The sequence below is a fragment of the Primulina eburnea genome, chromosome 10, assembly GCF_022965805.1.
Source record: "Primulina eburnea isolate SZY01 chromosome 10, ASM2296580v1, whole genome shotgun sequence".
Taxonomy (NCBI): domain Eukaryota; kingdom Viridiplantae; phylum Streptophyta; class Magnoliopsida; order Lamiales; family Gesneriaceae; genus Primulina; species Primulina eburnea.
Genome location: NC_133110.1, coordinates 245765 through 264709, shown reverse-complemented (window position 1 = coordinate 264709; position 18945 = coordinate 245765). Strand labels below are relative to the sequence as shown.

At 37.0% G+C, this 18945-nt stretch overlaps 2 protein-coding genes across 5 annotated transcripts; both read left to right on the top strand.

The window, feature by feature from the left end:
- Positions 1-3507: 3507 nt before the first annotated feature.
- On the top strand, positions 3508-18643 carry LOC140803993 (protein DECREASED SIZE EXCLUSION LIMIT 1). Of its 4 annotated transcripts, none has more exons than XR_012112003.1 (3): positions 3508-3656; positions 16373-18077; positions 18482-18641. XR_012112003.1 is itself a non-coding variant. In XM_073159846.1 (2 exons), exon 2 carries the CDS (start codon positions 16525-16527, stop codon positions 17620-17622), a length of 1098 nt encoding a protein of 365 aa, XP_073015947.1. In that variant the 5' UTR covers positions 3508-3656; positions 16373-16524; the 3' UTR covers positions 17623-18643. The 4 variants fall into 4 exon arrangements, 1 of the variants encoding a protein (XP_073015947.1); XR_012112005.1 differs by having other exon boundaries at positions 3566-3665; XR_012112004.1 differs by lacking the exon at positions 3508-3656 and adding an exon at positions 8605-8962.
- On the top strand, positions 6269-6631 carry LOC140803629 (zinc finger A20 and AN1 domain-containing stress-associated protein 8-like). The gene has a single exon (XM_073159536.1). The coding sequence runs from the start codon at positions 6269-6271 to the stop codon at positions 6629-6631; it is 363 nt and encodes a 120-aa protein (XP_073015637.1).
- Positions 18644-18945: the final 302 nt, after the last annotated feature.

The following is an 18945-nucleotide window of genomic DNA, read 5'->3' as shown; positions in this document are numbered from 1 at the left end:
AGCATCGTAAGTTGATGAGGAGAAGCATTTAATTAATAATTAATTCGTGGTGAAAAAATAAAGTTGTTTTCATCTGTTTACAGTTTGACTGATCCCCACGCCGATTCACGTTTTGCGGTGTGGTTCATAGGAATCTGACGGCTTCATGTCGGTGTTGTTGACTTTGTTGAATAATTTTGATTGGCTAAAGGAAATATAGTGATCATTTTTTTATTAGAGGGAATGTAAAAAATCATAACATAATTTTTTTTTAAAACATTGGAATTAAGAATATGATAATCAAGTGAAATTAGCTGCTATGTCGGTAAACATTTTCCAAGAAAAAGCTAACAGTGATCTTGAGTTATCACGTGTTTGTTTTATGCCTAAATAGAATCCAATGACTTCAAAATACATGTTTTTATTTTAATTTATTATTATTCACGATATAAAAATAATAATGAAACACAGGTAATGAATTTAAATTTCTTATGTAGATTAGTAACATCTCCTTCTTAATTTACTAGAATTAAAGTTGCTGAATCAAAACTACAAATTTCAGATATTCTTGTTTCTTTTTGTGCCTTACAAGTGCAATTTTGTTATGGGATTTTGTTCACTGAGTGGAATATATTTGAAACTAGTAATTAAATTCTGAGTAACTAAAAATAAAGTCAAACGGATCAGCTGCAGAGCCATTAATAAAGCCATCATCTGGATCGTCAAAAAATTAGTTCTCACTCAGGACTAATATATATTTCTCTAAATTAAATTAAATTAAACTAAAAATCTGAAATGGAGTTTTATTAATGCATGCATGGGAACTAGCAGGCCAGCAACCAGTACTGTTAATTATACACTGGATGAATAATTACTGGAAGCAGCGGCAGCATGCCTGATCAAGAATTCAAGATCATTCGAAGTAAAAAATTTACTTAAATTAATTATTAATTACACAAGCAGTAAATCATCTCATAATGAATGAAAGAGATGGAGGGTAAAATTGGTAGTTTGAGGCGGACAAGAATTGATATTTTCCAAGATTGGGAGGAAACGCCCGGAAAGTGCTCGTGTCGCATCGAAATATAGGGACCGTTTTTTTTATTAATAATAATTCTCAAATTTTTTAAACCTTAAAAACGAATTGTGGATTTCATATAGGGTTAGGGTTAGGGTTTTAGGGCGGTTGTTTTCTTGGGGACAAGAAAGTATAAGGAAGAAGGCTAGCTTCTTGATAAACTGATAGAATAATGTGCATATATACACACTCATGAAAAATAACAGCAAATAATTAATTACAATTGCTTACAAAAGTATATGAAATTTACATATAGATTATACTTAACCGTTATCAACCCCGGAGAAAAATTCGAAAATTGTCCAGTAAGTTGGTAGAGTAGTATTGATTATCTAAAAGATCAAAATTTGATTTAAATACAATTAATTGTTTTTGTTCACACATTTGGTCTGGTATCCTCATAGAGTTAATATGATGACAGATATAGCTAACACGATATCTGTTGAGACACTATGTGAAAAATGACATTTTACTTCGCCAGGCGTTATTTCGGCAAAAATAAATTACGAAGTAATATATTACCAATAACTTCATTAATAACACAAGCGAAGTAAAATATTATATTTTACTTCGGATGTTTAAAAACACGGGCTTCACTGTATTTTTTTTATATATTTTACTTCGGCATATCAATTTTGATGAAGTAAAAAATAATGAAAATACAGAGTGAAGTAAAAAGATTAAAACATGCGACGGATTTTTTAAACCGTCGCCAAATTTTAAATCGGCGACGGTTTATTTTAACCCGTCGCTAATTTTAGCGACGGTCCAATAAAAACCGTCGCATATTTAAAACTAGCGACTGTTTTTTAAAAACTGTCGCTATATTTAGCGACGGTTGTCATTTGACCGTCGCTAAAAGTAGCGACAGGTTCCAGCCAACCGTCGCCGATTAAAAATTTGGCGACGGTTAAAGGAACACCGTTGTCATTTTCAAAAAATTCCACCCCGGATATATTTCCCCTCCATTTTAACCGTCGCCGATTTAAAATGTTGCGACGAATTTTACTAAAACCGTCGCCATTTTCAAAAAAATTATATCCCGCCTATTTTTCCCTCTATTTTCTTCCACCATTCTCTATAAATACATACAAATTCTCTCCAATTTCTTCCACTTCACTTCACAACAATTAAAATTTTTTCTCACTTACACAATTTTACAACTTCACAACACTTAAAATTTTTATCACTTACACGATTTCACAATTCACAACACTTAAAATTTTTTTTTCTTACACGATTTTACCACTTTACGATACTTAAAATTTTTATCTTTTACACGATTGTACCAATTCATAACACAGATTTATTAAATTTTTTATATTTTACCGCACCAATTCATAACACAGATTTATTAAATTTTTTTTTAATTTACCTAACATATTAGCGACGGAACTCATACGAACCCCGTCGCTAAGTAGCGACGGTTTTTGATATAAATTCGGTCGCATACTAGCGACGGCGATTAACATTACGTCCGTCGCAAAATAGCGACGGTTTTGGAATTCCGTCGCAAAATAGCGACAGGTTTGAACATGAATTCCGTCGCTAAATAATAATTAAGAGGAAATTATATGATATACTACTTCATTATTCACTATAATCGATGAAGTAAAACACATTTATTACTTCGACACCGGTCCAATTCTGGACCGGTTTTTCTCCCAAAACCGGCCAAAAGACTTCGGTATTTTCAATACTACAACTTCGGGTATTATGCGAAGTAAAAGGTACATCTATTACTTCACGTCCATATACTTCGGCACTTAAGTACCCTATTATTTCAGATATTATCTGAAGTAAAAAGTGATTTTTGGCATAGTGAGAGCAAAAGATTTATATAAACCAATTTATAATATCAGTCTTATAAAAGGACCAAAAAAACTAGGTGTAAACGAGTTGAATCGAGTTAAATATGACGAAAATTTGAATGTTCGAATTCGACTCGAATTAATTTTATTCGAGTTCGAACTTGATTCAAAATTTGTAGATTAATATACTTTGTTTCATAGAATAATTTATAAATAACATAAAATATTGAAATTTTTGCCATTATAGTTTTTTAGATTGTTATGTAATTATTATTTACCACTAATTGTCTTTTTTTGAAAAAAAATCATTGCAATGAATGAAGATTTTTTAGAATCGATTTTAAATATGCGTCTAATATGATACAAAACTACTATATTTATATTTTGAATTTTAATGATTACTTATTTTGAAAAACCAACTTCGCCTCCGTCCGAAAATCATTGGCTTCATACCGTCGCTATTAGCGACGGATGTAAACTACCGTCGCCCATAGCAACTGTTACACACAAACCGTCGCCGATCTCGGTCGGCGACGTTTTGTCAAGCACCCGTCGCTATTAGCGACGGTTTCAACAACCGTCGCCAGGCTTCAATATATACCGAGTTTCGCCAACATTTTCTTTACGCGATTTTCGTCTTTCTTCTCTGGTAGTAGCGAAAATCTATCAATTTTTTCGCAGTTTCGGTTTTTTTTTTTTTATTTTGTACTAACATTTTTTCGTATTAATTTTGAATATTTGCTCGTCGGTGTGATCTTCCAGTATTACGTGGATCTGCATATCTTCGCGTACGTCAGGTTTTTAAAGCGTTTTCTTTACAAAAAAATTAATATTTAATTTTTGCACAGTAGTTTATTTATGAATTTTAGCGAAGTATTTTATTTATGAATTTTTGCATAGTAGATTATTAATTTTGTAAATCATTAATGAGTTGTCTTTTACTAGGTAGATTAAAAACCGTCGTTGCATGTGTTTTTGGAAAGACCATCGGTTAATAAAGCGACGATTTTGTAAATAAACGTCGCTAAATATAGGGACGGTTTTTGACAAAATCGTCGTTATTCAAAAACCGTCGCTAACCGTCGCTTAAATTAACGACGATTTGTGTATAACCATAGCGACGGTTTGTGTATAACCATCGCTTAAATTAGCGACGGCCTATATGTAACCGTCGCTAGTATAAGCGATGATGTATCTAAACCGTCGTTAAATAGCGACAGCTGTTGTTCAACAAAACCGTCACTATTTGTAACGGTTATTGAGAAACCGTCGCTATATGAAGGAACGCAACCTCCGGTTACGGACCACCAAACCGTCGCCTCACCGTTTTAGCGACGGTTAAACCCTTTTTTTTTGTAGTGCATGGTGTAGTTTATCTAATTTGCGAGATTTGCAAACTATTGTGTTAGTCCGATAGTTTACTCAATACACACCGAAAAATATCAACCGCAGGTTCTTATCTCATTAAAAACAAGAACGAGTAAGCATATCACAGGAATGTCTGAATTGGTGAAGTACGTGAGCACTTGATAATGACCAGAAATTCGATTCATCTTATCAATATCTTCTCGGACAAGCATGTTGTATAGAGTTTGTCGGATATAATTTATCTGGCTAACGTAGTTTCTACTGTATTGCATTACTTAATGATTTTCTCAATAAACATCTAAAGATAACGGATGCAATTTCCACTTAAAAAAATTTTGCATGCATCTTTTCCGAAACTACTTCAGTTGATATACATCCATCATCTAAGAAACAAAAGAAAATCACAAAGTGAGCTCTATTAAAATAATCAGAATCATCCTCCACACCACTTCACCTAATCAAGAAACATTGTTCGTTGGAGAATAATTGTTGCAAAGGAAAAGTCCAAGCAATACTTTTCTTCCTTTCCCATCTCTTTCATCATTTGACAATTTGGTAAAATTCTATCACATATTAATTACCTTAATTTTTCGTCGATAATAAATTTCATTCCGCAAATTCGTGCAACCTTTGCCAAAAACAAGAAAAAGCTCTATTCTCCTTCCCGTCTCTTGCATTCCACGGTCAGTTTTTTCTTCTGATTTTTATATTCTTTTTTATGTTTTCGTTGTGATATTATGCATGTTTTTGTAGCATCGTGGATGGATGTGTCGAATATGCTTTATTTATGTTTTGGGTTCCCCCCTCATACCAATTGTTATGCATGTTTAAAACACACAATATTGGCCTGATAAAGGTTTGGGCGTTTGATTTAATTAATTTTTTTTGCCTTGAATTATGTATGTATAATTACGTTGCTTCTTTCGCGTTCGGGATTTATCATTGTTCCGTAATTTAATTAAGACCAGTTTTTCCATACTGTTGTTGATCAAAAAAATATATACAAATGGAAAACCTTGGGTTCGTCATCTGTGTTAACTAGTGTTGTTCGTTTGATTTGAATCGGAGATTTTCTGAACGGGGATTTTGTTACTTTTCGAGGAGATTATGCCAATATTGTGTGTTTTGAACATGTTTTGGGTAAAGCTTGAATCTTTCATTTATCTCTGAAATGGTGCATTAATCTATTATTCTATCTTAGAAATGGTTCAGTTTGATTCTCTATGTAAAGTCTACTGCCTTTTTTTTTTTAACGATCATGGCCAATTAGGCTGAACCAACAGCCCATACCCATACACCACTACTGATGATGGGTCGTTAGGATAGTCCAGAATGAACTGTAGCCCAAAATTTTAGGAATCTAGGTACTTAAACCTGGAGGTCTTGAGTTCAAGTGTTGGGGAGGCCACTTTCCAAGGGTGAGATATTCTATGAGCTACGGTGAATGGACATGGGCTACGGTGAATGCTCGACTATCCTAACGACCCTGGATCAGTAGTAGTGCATTGGTATGGGCCGAGGCCTATGTGGGTTCAACCTAATGACCCATGATCATTACAGTCTGATTTAATTCGATGAAATGATAAGTCTTGGAGGGATTGTGCTTTGATATATCATTAAATGCTAAATTTCAGTAGTGCTTACGTAGATAATTTTGTGTTTATTTATCAGAACAAAAGTTTCAAAGGGGATAAAGAATATTAGAGGCATGAAATTGCCTTTGTTTGAAAAATGAGGCTCATTATGATATGTTTTAAAACACTCACCGTTCTGTTTAGACACTCGTGCTACAGTTCAGAACAATGAACTGCTCTAAATTCCCTATAGTTTCTAAATCCATCTTTACGTACTAATGCTTCGACTGACAAATGAACATATATTGTCCATGTCGACAGATGCAAAAAACGTTCTTGTTGGATTACTCTTTCCTCGTCTCTTTGTGGAAAAGTGCTTATAGTGAATTCACTGTATTATGGCATCACAAACATTTGTTATTTCAATGCAGCAAAAATTACCAAATGAAGCACGATGAATGGTATTACAGACCGCTCCAGAAAGCCCTATCCTAAACAACTGTGGCTTCTTCGGGAGTTCAGGAAACATGAAAATGTGCTCCAAGTGTTACAAGGACCTGATATCAAAACAAGAAAATGCTCAACTTGCGGCATCATCATTAGAAAGCATAGTCAAAGGATCATCTAGTGGCAATGACGATGAATCTTCACTTGTAGACTCAGCAAATGTTAGAATTGATTTGGTAGAAAGGGAGGCAAAAACACTTAACGCTCTGAGTTCTGCTGTATCTGTCGATTCTAAGTCAAAGGAGGGTCCTAACCGATGCATCACTTGCAAGAAACGGATTGGCCTTACTGGATTTAGCTGCAAGTTGTGGTAATATTTATTGCGGTACTCATTGGTATTATGACAAACACAACTGACCCTTCGATTATCGCAGTGCAGGGCAGGATGCTATAGCGAGGCCAACCCGGTCATCAAGGCAGAGAAGCTCGATAAAATCTAGAAGTTTCTTCTAATGCCTCTTGTGATCTTTCCAAAGAAGCAACTCTCAGTCGCATGCCTGTCGTATCAGATCCCAATTATTCATACACTGCAAGAAGCATGCTTGTCGGCTCCGCTTTCTTTCTCAGTGTGTGGTTTTATACGTGTCATTCTATTTAATAACGCTTTTATGGGGTCACTTCCCTTGTATATTATGTTCATTTGTCTAATGCAGTGTTTCAACTCTCAGATATCTCACTCGGTATCAACCAAAAGTAAAATAAATTGTTAATTTCATTTTTCGTGGCCCGCCATTGCCCATGGTGGCGCTGCATCCTTGTTTGTATTTTTTTAAAAAAATGATTAAGATCATTAAATAAATTGTCACACCCTGAGCCCGGGTCCGCGGCTGCGTGACTGCACAATGGGCCCCTATAGCAACTACTTCGTATTCGTCCTCGCTTTACGAAAATTATTAACCTAAGTTGCTATAGAAGTTCATTGTAAGCCATTATAAACTTATTTTAAATCTTTCATTTTTAAGATGTGGGACAAAGGTATCACAATCATCCCTTCTTCACGTCGCGGCCTGACCACTCGATCCACCAGCACCGAGAATTTAGAGGTAGCTCCTACAGGTTCAAGAGGTGGCTCCCGTCATGTAGTACTTTGCCCCGCAGGTTCAAGAGGTGGTTCTCATGCACGTAGCACTTTGCCCCGTATAGCGCTTATTTCCCGGTGTTCTATGCTGGTGACCAGCTCTGATACCATTCTGTCACACCTCGAGCTCGGGCCCGCGGCTGCGTGACTGTACAATGGGCCCCTATAGCAACTACTTCGTATTCGTCCTCGCTTTACGAAAATGATTAACCCAAGTTGCTATATAAGTTCATTGTAAACCATTTTAAACTCATTTTAAATATTTCATTTTAAGACATGGGACAAGGGTATCACATAAATGATAAAATATTTTTGTTAGGATCAAACGCATATCACTAGACCAAAATTTATAGTTGTTAGTCAATAGCGCAACTTTATTTTTTTATATTTGTGACAACGCAAAGTGTACCTACTTATATGTTAATGGGTCGGGCTTCTCTATCTCTGCCTCCGGTCCTATCCCAGCAGAGACAATATTACTCGTTAAGTTCTGATGTAGCTCTTTTACATCTCATTAGCGCTTGAAGCGTGAGAACTTCCTATGAGGTCATCCATCCCAGTACCATTCTCACACATGCACATTTAACCAACATTCTCACCAAGAAATATAGAAATATGTTTTTTGAGAGATTTGAACCCATGACCTCGCTCTGATACCAATTGTTAGGATCAAGTACTTACCACTTAGCCAAAAACTATAGTTGTTAGTCAAGACATAACTTTATTTTTTTATACTTGTGGCAGCGCAGAGTGCACCTACTTGTGTGCTAATGGGTCGAGCTGTTAAGCTCATGATCCCGGAGAAGTACGTGTCTTTCTGTTGGTGCTATCTCATATTCCTTATAGATCAGTCTTAGCATTTCCCTACCGTCGGTCATGTTCCTAGTAGAGGTAATATTACCCTTTTTAAGATCTAATGTCATTCTTTTACGGCCCACTTAGCCAACCAGATCAAGCGACGTAATTTTAGCAATTTGACACATGAGAACTTTCCAAGAGGTCACCTATCTCAGTACTACTCTCACTCATACGTACTTAACCCAACAATTCTTTTTATTTTTTGTTAATTTTATTAATAACATTATTTTTAATGTTTCTATTGTTATTATTGTTAATTTATTTTATAATATTGATCGTTATTCGTATCATTAATATTATCAATAAATCAAATATATAAGTAAAAAATATAACTTAAGAAATTTGTTGTTTTGTTTTCTTTTTTAAAAAAACAAGAAGTCCCCTCACCCCCTCGGATGACTTTATCTCTTCAAAAAAGTAGCCACAACTGATACTGAACCCTTCTGCTTACCGTCACGGCCTCCTCATCCCATCTTCGCCGCCACCCTTCATCACGAACTCCTCCTCCCTTCGCGGAAGTGCCCTTCTCTCAAAATGATATCTTTTGGTAGAATAAATGAAAAGTTGAGTATGAAGATAGAGAATGCGGATGGTGTTGGATGGATAAGACTTCGAGGTAGAGCACCGAATGATAAAAATATCGGAAGAGAATTTCTGCTTAAAACTTTAATAGCTTTTTTATCACCGATAGCTGTCTCTTGGAAAGAAGGTAAAACGATTTGTGGTATGATCTATTTACTGATTTTTAATGAGTTTGATGCTATTACGTGATACAAAATTGACTCTCGAAAAGAATGAAGTAGCTTTGAGACTGATTTCATACCATTTAGGTTTCTCAAACCCCCCACCATCTTATATGTCATTTATTTACCGTTCATAAAATTAACAGGATTTATGTTTATATGTTTTCATGTGAATGTATTTAAGATATCAGATGAGGATTTACACTTGTACTAATATACATATGGTTGTGTACATTGATTCTGTCCTCCCCTCATTTAATCTTTTTCTTCCTTTGTTTCCAGATTGATATTTGTTCTTGGTAGAGGTTCTGCGTATTTAAATTTTTTTATGGAAATTAATCGATGATTATTGTAGCTGGTGAAAAGACTAAAAGGTGTTGAATTAACTTTTCTTGTTGTTTTCCTTTTGAGTTTTTCACTTTCAAGTTCGGAAACACTGTGGTAAATGGTTTGATTTATTAATCTCTTCTTTTTTGGTGGAATTGAACTAGAAATAATTAGTTAATTTATGCTAATGGTGGTGTTCATCTTTGAGTCTGATTATTTTTTAATTAATCTTGTTATGATTGACAAAAACTTGAGGATAAGTAGTGAGTTCTTGGTATAAAAATATAGTCTTTTAGTCCTAGATTTCAATTTCTTAGGTAATCCACATTATTGTAGATTTCAAATCCCATAAGCATAAAAGCAGTTTGATTGTGATCTTCAAACCAAATGCCTATAAAAGGTCCATTTTTGAAAGGATGGTTTGAATCTAATTGTCTTTTTGTGAAATTGAAATCGTTATATACATTTTTAATGTTCTTAGCATTGCGAAGTTTAGAATTAAAGATTTCTCTTGAATTTAAAATGGTATAAATTGGTGACAGGTTTCTGTGCTTCAATTGGATAACATATTTCCTTTTGTTTTTTTGATAGGAAACTAATTTTATTAAAATCGATAGAGGTTACATATTGTGTGCGGATGAGAATTCCGCAACATTACATGGTCACTAACATAAGGCGCCCTTTAAAAAACAACACACAAAAATCAAGACCATACAAATTTCCAATCCTAACCAAATCCGAAACACTTAAATGGTTGAATTGATCCAAGCTGATCGTCCAAGATGCGACCCTAACTTTTATTTTCTCCCATACTTGATCGCTAGACTCCTCCGCATCCATAAAAATTCTGCTATTCCTTTCCAACCAAATTGACCAAAACATGCCATGAACTATCATAGACCAGAAAGTGCCGAATTTGTTGGCTAACGGGCAATCCGACTTAACATGAAATAAGTCTTTAGCTTGTCTTGGAACAGCCCATTGAATTTCCAGTTCTTCTAACACTCTGAACCATAGACCTCGTGCAAAGGAGCAATGTAGTAGTAAATGGTCTTGATTCTCTTCATGATTTCGGCATAAGCAGCACCACTGCGGTCTCAAAACACAATCCCTCCACCTACGCTGCACCGATTCACATGTAGGCAACTTATCCAAGGCCACGATCCACGAGAAGATCCTAATCTTTTGAGGGACATTAATTTTCCAAATGTTATTGTAATAGCTGAATGAAGGGAAATTAGAAGTAGTGAAGAAGGAATCATAAAAAGATCTAACAGTAAACGACCCTGAATCATCCCCCAACCACACTCTACAATCCTCAAGACCCTGGCTGCAATCTAACACTCTCTAGAACTCTTAACAAATCAGTGAATTCGAGTAACTCTCCGTCCGTAAGATCTCTCGTGAATCTGATATCCCAAATAAAAGAAAAACTACCCCCACTACTACCGACTTCCACAAAATGACTGATAGGTTTATTGGTATGCAAAGAAAGACGAAACAAAGACTGAAAACGGGTTGAAAACGAAGACTCCCCCTCCCAAACGTCCTCCCAGAAACGAACGATATTACTTTCTTTTGGCACCCCCCTAACTAGTTGATGAAAATCCTGGTAAGACCGAGATATACACTTCCAAGGACTTCTGAACGTCGCCTTCTCCGCCAACCCCAAATCCCACCCGTTATCCTGAGACCCATAAATACTGTTAATAACTTTTTTCCACAATTATTCCCTATCCACTGAACTTCTCCACCACCATTTACCAAGAAGGGCCTTATTCCCGAGGCTGACATTTCCCAATCCCAATCCACCTTTATCCTTTGGTTTACAAACCTGCTTCCAACCTACCACATGACAAATCCCACAAGAAATCTTGCATCAATTTTTCCATCCTATTTGCCACCTTAATTGGCACCTTGAACAGTGACATGAAATAAGATGGCATTGCACAAATCACGGCCTTTATCAACGTAAATCGTCCCCCCTTGATAGGAAGGACTTTTTCCAATTTGCCAACTTCTTATACATTTTCGAAAGAACGGGTTCCCAAAAATCCATCTTTGTTGGGTTACCACCCAACGGTAACCCAAGGTACTTAATAGGCCACTTTTCTTTTTTGCACCCTAAAGTAACTGCCATTTCATCTAATTCCTCTGCCAAACAATTCAATCCCAGCACAACACTTTTGCCCAAATTAATTTTCAATCCTGATTTTGTTCCAAACAATTTTATTAAGTCCACTATTGCCAACATATCATTCCTTGATTTTGTGAAGAACAAGGTATCATCCGCAAACTGTAAATGCGTTATTTCGATATTTTCTCTCCCTACTTCGAATCCCGTAACCTCCTTTACAGCCCTTGCCTTTTCCACCATCCTCCCCAATACATCAACGACTAAATTGAATAGAAATGGTGATAAAGGATCCCCTTGTCGCAGCCTTTCTCTCCCTTTTTATTTTCCCTCGCGGTCTACCATTAATAAATATTGAGAAAAAGACATAAGAAACACATCCTCTTATCCACCTCCATCATCTTTCCCCAAACCCCTTCTTTTGCAACACGAAATCTAGAAAGGTACAATCGACATTGTCGTAAGCCTTTTCCAAATCAATCTTCAGCACCCATCCCGTCTTTTTTTCCTTCTATATTCTTCCACAATTTCATTCGCGATGAGACAACAATCCAGTATTTGTCTTCCTTTAATAAATGCACATTGGTTCTCCGAGACGGTATCACCCACGACTTTTTTCATACGGCTAATCAAGACCTTAGCCAATATCTTATATAAACTGGTACTTTAGCTAATTGGCCTATAATCATTGATCCGTCGCGCATATTTTTTCTTTGGGATAAGACATATGTAAGTTTCGTTTGTAATCCCGTTGACAATCCCATCTTCAAAAAATTCAGCAAACACCTTTGTCAAATCCTCTCTAATCGTCACCCAATTTTTCTGAAAGAAAGCCATGGTGAATCCATCCGGTCCCGGAGCTTTGTTACCATCGCAGTCAAACACCGTCTTTCTGATCTCTTCCTCCTCGAATGGTTTTTCCAGCTCGTCCGCATCTATCCTCTGTATAGGACTCCAATCCAACCCGTTGAGTCCCCACCCTACCTCTTCAAAATTCCCCCCATCACTTTCAGATTTCTTGAACAAATTACCGTAAAATTTTAAAATCTCAGATCCAATTTGATTTTCCTCCGTGACCACTCTTCCATTGTCCAATTCCACTATGTCAATCAATGCTTTGTTCTTTCTGTTATTCAACAGAGAATGGAAGAACTTTGAATTATGGTCCTTTTCTTTGAGCCACCTCATTTTGGCTTTCTGGCTATGCATTTGAAAATTTTTAAACGATAAATCAGCCAACTCACACCTCACTTCCTTCCTTTTTTCGTTTAGCGTTTCCGACCACAATCCATCTGCCTCAATCCCATCCAATTGCTTAATCTTATTACTCAACTCTTGAATTCTCACTCCCACGTCTCCAAACACTTCTTTGTTCCACTTGCAAACTTAGTATTTTATCATTTTCAATTTTTGCATAAATTTGTATCATTCCCACCCTTGGGTTGCCCCCCTTGATCCACCAACTACTCACCAACTTTTTGAAATTGCTATGTGACAACCATGCATTTTCAAATCTGAAAGGAATCGGCCCCCAACACATCTTTACAGTATCAAGCACTAGAGGGCAATGGTCCGACGTGATTCGTGGCAGAACCGTTTGTCTATAATTTGGGAACAAGTTTGACCATCCCCGGGAGAAAAAGAATCTGTCTAGTCGACAACAAATAGGTACCGCTCTAAAATTTGACCAAGTGAACTTAGCATTTATCAACGGAGGATCAACGAGTTCCAATTCTTGTATCAAAACATCGAAACATGTCATGCTTGTAGTCGAAGACTGACTATTTAATTTTTCTCCCGGATTCCTTACAACATTGAAATCTCCTCCTAAACACCAGATATGCCCACAAATTGATTTCAATCCCGCTATCTCATCCCCAAAACTGTTCTCTCATTCTTGGTTTCACCGGTCCGTAGATGGTTGAAAACCACCAAGTTGTATCATCATTTCCACTAATTTCAATTGACACCGAAAATTCCCCAATTAGGTTATTGATCACTGTCATATTTCCTGGGTCCCACTTGACAAGAATTCCCCCAGACCTTCCAAGTGATGGTACGCGGGTTCGTATTATAGACAGGATTTGGATTTGCACCCTGATGAGGTGCTCAATGTCTAGGGGCAGGCTCTTTCCCATCCAAGAGATCGAGTGATTTCAGGAAGAAAATCCAGGTCTTGCATTGGCATAGGGTTCTCCCTCCTCTTCGAGGTAAACAAATCCAATCAACAAATCTTGACTTCCACACACTGCACACGAATTTTCTGTCCACCTTCTCAATTTTTGTTTCCACTAATACCACGATATATAGTTTTTCTTTACGGATAATTGTCCTAACCAACTGTCTTCTTCTTGCTGCCCCTCCACCTCTTATATTCCAAGAAAAAATTTTCATATGGACTCGTTGGAACCCTTCGATGTAGAACCTCTTTCATAATTTATACCGCTGTGTAACCTATACAATTCTTTCTTTAACCAACCATTCGACTTCTCAGCCCCCTTCCCACTGTTGACATCTCTTTCAAGTACCTCCACTTCTTTTGCTAAAATAATCTTTTCCTCCTCCACTTTCCCTGTAGGTATATCGCTGACTTTACCAGGATTTTCATCAACTCTTCCTAAACCACCACCTAAAAAACCAGAAGACAAACCCAAAGCTGAAAAAGAAGATGGTAAAATACAGTTTAAATAGAAAGAGTGATTTAGAATAGTAGAATGAATGTCAGTAATGATTTGTCCCACAAATGGTTTCGGATTTTCTAGTGTAAGTGAGCTTGGGACGGTCTTCCTTTCCTCCGGTGATGAAAATAATCCGGCAAGATCTGCTGCCTCATCTTCAATTGTTTCTGAGAACTCAGAGCCGATGAATCCCATACTATCAGAGTCCGAGGAATCGACTTCCTCTTCAAACAAATCGTCTTGTGAATCATCAAATCCGATCTCTTCTAATTCTTCCGAATCAGCATCCTCCGTCATCCTACTAATCCCCTTGTCATGAATGTTATTAACCGAACTCCCCCATATATCTTTAGCTTCATTTGGTTCCTCAACAACTTTTTTTCTTCTTCTGTAGTAAGTTTGCCCAAACTTATTGTTTATTATTCTGTTCCTTGCTGATCCCTCCCTGGTGATCTGGGCTTCGTCTTGCTTGCTATTCATGGATTCAATAGAGGAACTTCTGAATTGCCTTAATTCTTTTGGATCAATTTTTCTCAGTACCTTATACACCTTCCCCACAAGTGGAGGCTTCGTTGATTCATTCCTTATAGTTGATATTTTCGGTTGATCATTTGGAGATGTGGATCCATGAGTGTCTTCCAACTTATTTCCCAAACTTCCTGCACCGCCTCCTATCCTTTCATCTGACTTGCGTATTTCTTGTAGAGATTGTACTTCTTGAACCCGTTTTCCTTCACCAGTCCTGCTTGAGAGTTCGGCCTTCCCTGATAATGTCCTGTAAATGTTATTGTTGCCCCACCCCGCTAGGATTTTCTTTCCATTCACCACTGCTTGAGCATAAGTCATCCTTTCATACTTTTCGTAACCTTTAGGTTCAAATGTTTCAACCTTAATCCTGATCTCTGTATTAGTCCCTTGCAACGGAATTATCATCTTCGTATGAATAAAGCCTCCTTCAGTTCCTTTTACCTTTATCTTCGCTGCTCCGAGCACTCGAAAATGTAAAGTGTCAGCGCTGATGGCCAACAGACCCCCGCATTTCTCACCAATGATTGTGAATGTTGCCGGCGACCAAAGCTCCCACGGTAATCCGCAAATGGATATCCAACTGTTGCAACAATTTTCTACCGTGTCCGTAGTATTAATTTTTTCTCACCAACCATCGAAAATTAAAGTAACTCCAGAATCAAAGAAACCCCTTTTCAGATTAACATAGAAAGAAGCTTCATCCGCATTAGAGGGCCACCATAGAGCTTTATTTGCCTGAAACGGAAATAATTCCACTTTTCTGTTTGTTGACTTCCCTAAAACTCCTTCGATAATCTCCCATGAAGAATTTACTCTGGTTCTGGTGACGATGATTGCTTCGTTCCAATTCTTCTGAGCTCGTAGCTTGTCACTACCTTCCGAAGGTGTCGTCGTCCCACAGATAGAATTCTTCGCCAAGTATGACTCGTCTTGAAGGGCTTGCTTCGACTGAGCATCTCCATGAGAAATATTACTGTGGGTTGATCGCCTCTGGTACCCTCTGGTCATCAACTTATCCAGTACTCTTGATATATTAATCCACCCTTGTGAATTGAAGCCACTCGGTATAATCGTAGTCTGCTTTCTGCCATGCTTGTTGAATTTGAACAATTCCAAAAATTTTCCACGTTTGTCAGCTATTCTCTGTATAACAAGAACTGCATTTCTGCCTCTGAATCTTTGAAATACCGAGCCTGTGTCAGGTGATTCGATGATTTCCTTAAGCCTAAGACTGAACCAGCGTGCATCATCACCTTCGAAATCCATCATGAAAGTTGCTTTCCTAGTTCTTTCGGCCCACCAAATAGACCGACCATCATTCCCCAATCATATGATTGAGCAGCAAATGTATGGAAATATTTGAATTGCTTCCTTAATTTGTAATGAAATTATTTGTCCATCTGTGAGTTTGAGTGTAGATTTGCAAATTGAAAAAGTTGTTGCTGTTTCAGATATTCTGGAACTTGACATTGACTTGTTGGCAGTTTCTCTCCTCATTCTTAATCATTGAATACAACACATTTCAACTTAAATATATACTCATCTAGATAATTAAAAACAAAGTTTAGGTCTTGTTCAGATCAAAATTTCTAAACAATAGATATGTGTATTCACTTAATTCAATCAATTATTTCGTTATTTTTTAATACAATTTTAAAGTTTAAGTCTTGTTTATATTATTTAATTTAAATTTTCTTTCTTTTTGACAGGAAGAAAGCATCAAAGATATTTCATTTTGGTGCTGTAAAAATTGAAAGATGCCACTAATTTGAGGTGTATTTGGTTGTGTAAAAACATTGTTTCAACCGTTGAAGCAAAAGTGTTTGATATATTGCTGAACTCAAACAACTGTGAATAAAGAATGAGCAAGCGTCCACCCCCTGATCCAATGGCCGTTCTCAGAGGCCACCGTGCTTCGGTCACCGATGTTTCCTTTCATCTCTCCAAAAATATCTTATTCACGGGCGCTGCAGATGGTGAATTGCGCATATGGGATACTGTACAACATCGAACTGTTTCTTCTTCATGGGTGCACAGCGCAGCTCATGGGATTATGAGTGTTGTTGCTGTTGGAGAGAACAGGGTTATTAGCCAGGGACGTGATGGAACAGTCAAGTGTTGGGATATTGCAGAAGGGGGCCTGTCCAGATTCCCAGTTACTACATTCAATACCAGTTCTTATCATTTTTGCAAGCTTTCAGTTTTACAAAACCCCAATGCTAAGATCAATGGACTCGTCAAGGATCGCCCGGAGAGTGAGGTTGCGGCTAGTGAAATCGAAAACTTGACATTGGTAGAAGGTGACAAGGAAGTAGCAGGAGTTAGGTATGTTGCTGTAGCTGGCGAAGATTCATCTGTGGTTGAGATCTGGGATGTCGATGCTGCTGAAAACCTTGTCAAGCTATCTCATCCCTCCACAGGATCAAATTTTTCTACAAAGGGTAGAGGAATGTGTATGGCTGTTCGAGCATTCTTACCTTCTGAATCCCAAGGATACATAAATGTTATATCTGGCTATGAAGATGGATCCATGGTTTGGTGGGATTTAAGGAATCCATCCTTGCCAGTGTCATGTATAAAATTTCATTCAGAACCAGTTCTAAGCTTGTGTGTTGACTATTCATGTGGAGGGGGGATCTCTACATCCGCTGATGAAAAAATAGTGATGTTTAAATTGGATCCTTCGATGGGATCATGTTTGGCCAAGAAAGAAATTATTTTGGAGAGGCCTGGAACAGCTGGAGCATCGATCCGGGCAGATAGCAAAATATTAGCAACTGCTGGCTGGGATCACCGTGTGAGGATATATGACTATCGCAAAGGAAATGCTTTGGCCATATTGAAGTATCATCATGCCACTTGTAATGCTGTTTCATTCTCGTCTAATAGCAAACTGTTGGCTTCATCTTCAGAAGATACAACAATTGCGCTTTGGGAACTTTATCCTCCTAAAAATTGACGTTAACTTGTGAAGAATTGACGTTAAATTGACGTTAACTTGTGAAGATACAACAATTGCGCTTTGGGAACTTTATCCTCCTATGAATATAATTAGTTCAAATAAAGAGTACAGTTAGCATATCTGGCATCGATAAGTTAAATATAATTGAAAACTGATTTATCTAATATCCCCAATGTTTTGCTCTTGCTGAGAGCAAATCGAACAATGGAACAAGAAAGTTGGCCTTTGCTTCCATGTTAATTTCCTTTGATGATAACGAATCAACCTTTGACTCCACTAGTTTTGTTGCATTTTTTTTCAAACTTGAACTTCTACCAAACAGCATCTCCAGTAGCAGGAGTCACCACAAACACCACCTCAAGCTCTTTTGTCACAGCGTTTTATCAATTTCTTGTTCGTATATAAAATCGAGGATGAGATGTTTAGACCTGGTGCAGCAGTTGGCCCAAGAGGTAATTTTCTATCTTTTACTTTGTTTAGTACAAAGAACAAGCATACAATCCAATTACATCGAAAAATGAGGGTGAAGTTTCTTTCAATTTTTCCACTTTCACCCAAAACGCAATGCTCTACCTCACATATATTCCAGAGTATAATTAATCTCTGTTTTTAGATCACTGTTAAATACTCATGTTTGCTATAAGTCACAAGTATGTTTTTTCCCTCTTGGTAAGAAGGGAAGGTTATGCATGAATATTATTGAAATTGGTAAACAAGAACAAATACCACGTTTTAATTTTTTTATGGTGATTTTCTTAATATCCTAGTTTTGTGATAAACCATGATGGAAATATTTACATAGTTGTCAAATTTGTGCCCGGATGCTTTTGTAATTACCAACTCTGAATGATTATAGGATCAAGTTAGGAGGAGCAAGCTGTCATGGCTGATACGAGATACCAGCGGAGGTTATCGGATGATTCATCTGAATTCATACTCATAAATGAAGACAAAGAAGGAGACTGGATGCTCATCGGAGATGTCCCTTGGCGCAGTATGTATTGTTTTCATAAATGATCTTTTTCATAAACTGCATTCTTATTGCGTAGTACATTTAAAATGTTGTACCCTGTCATTTCATAACTGGAATGCTTTTGATGACTTAAATATCTTGCTGAATACTATTTTGACGTATTATATGTTGTCCAGGAGACCGCTGCAGTTTTTTTCTTTTATGTATTGTAAGTATGGATGTATCAGTTGTGTTTTGGTTTGCTTCACCACAAATTTTGTGTGTTAATAAAGAAAGCTGCTTTTCTCGTTTTGATACATCTCAGCCTTAGGTTGCTGGTTTTGTTGCATCCAAGTTCTGTTCGCTTG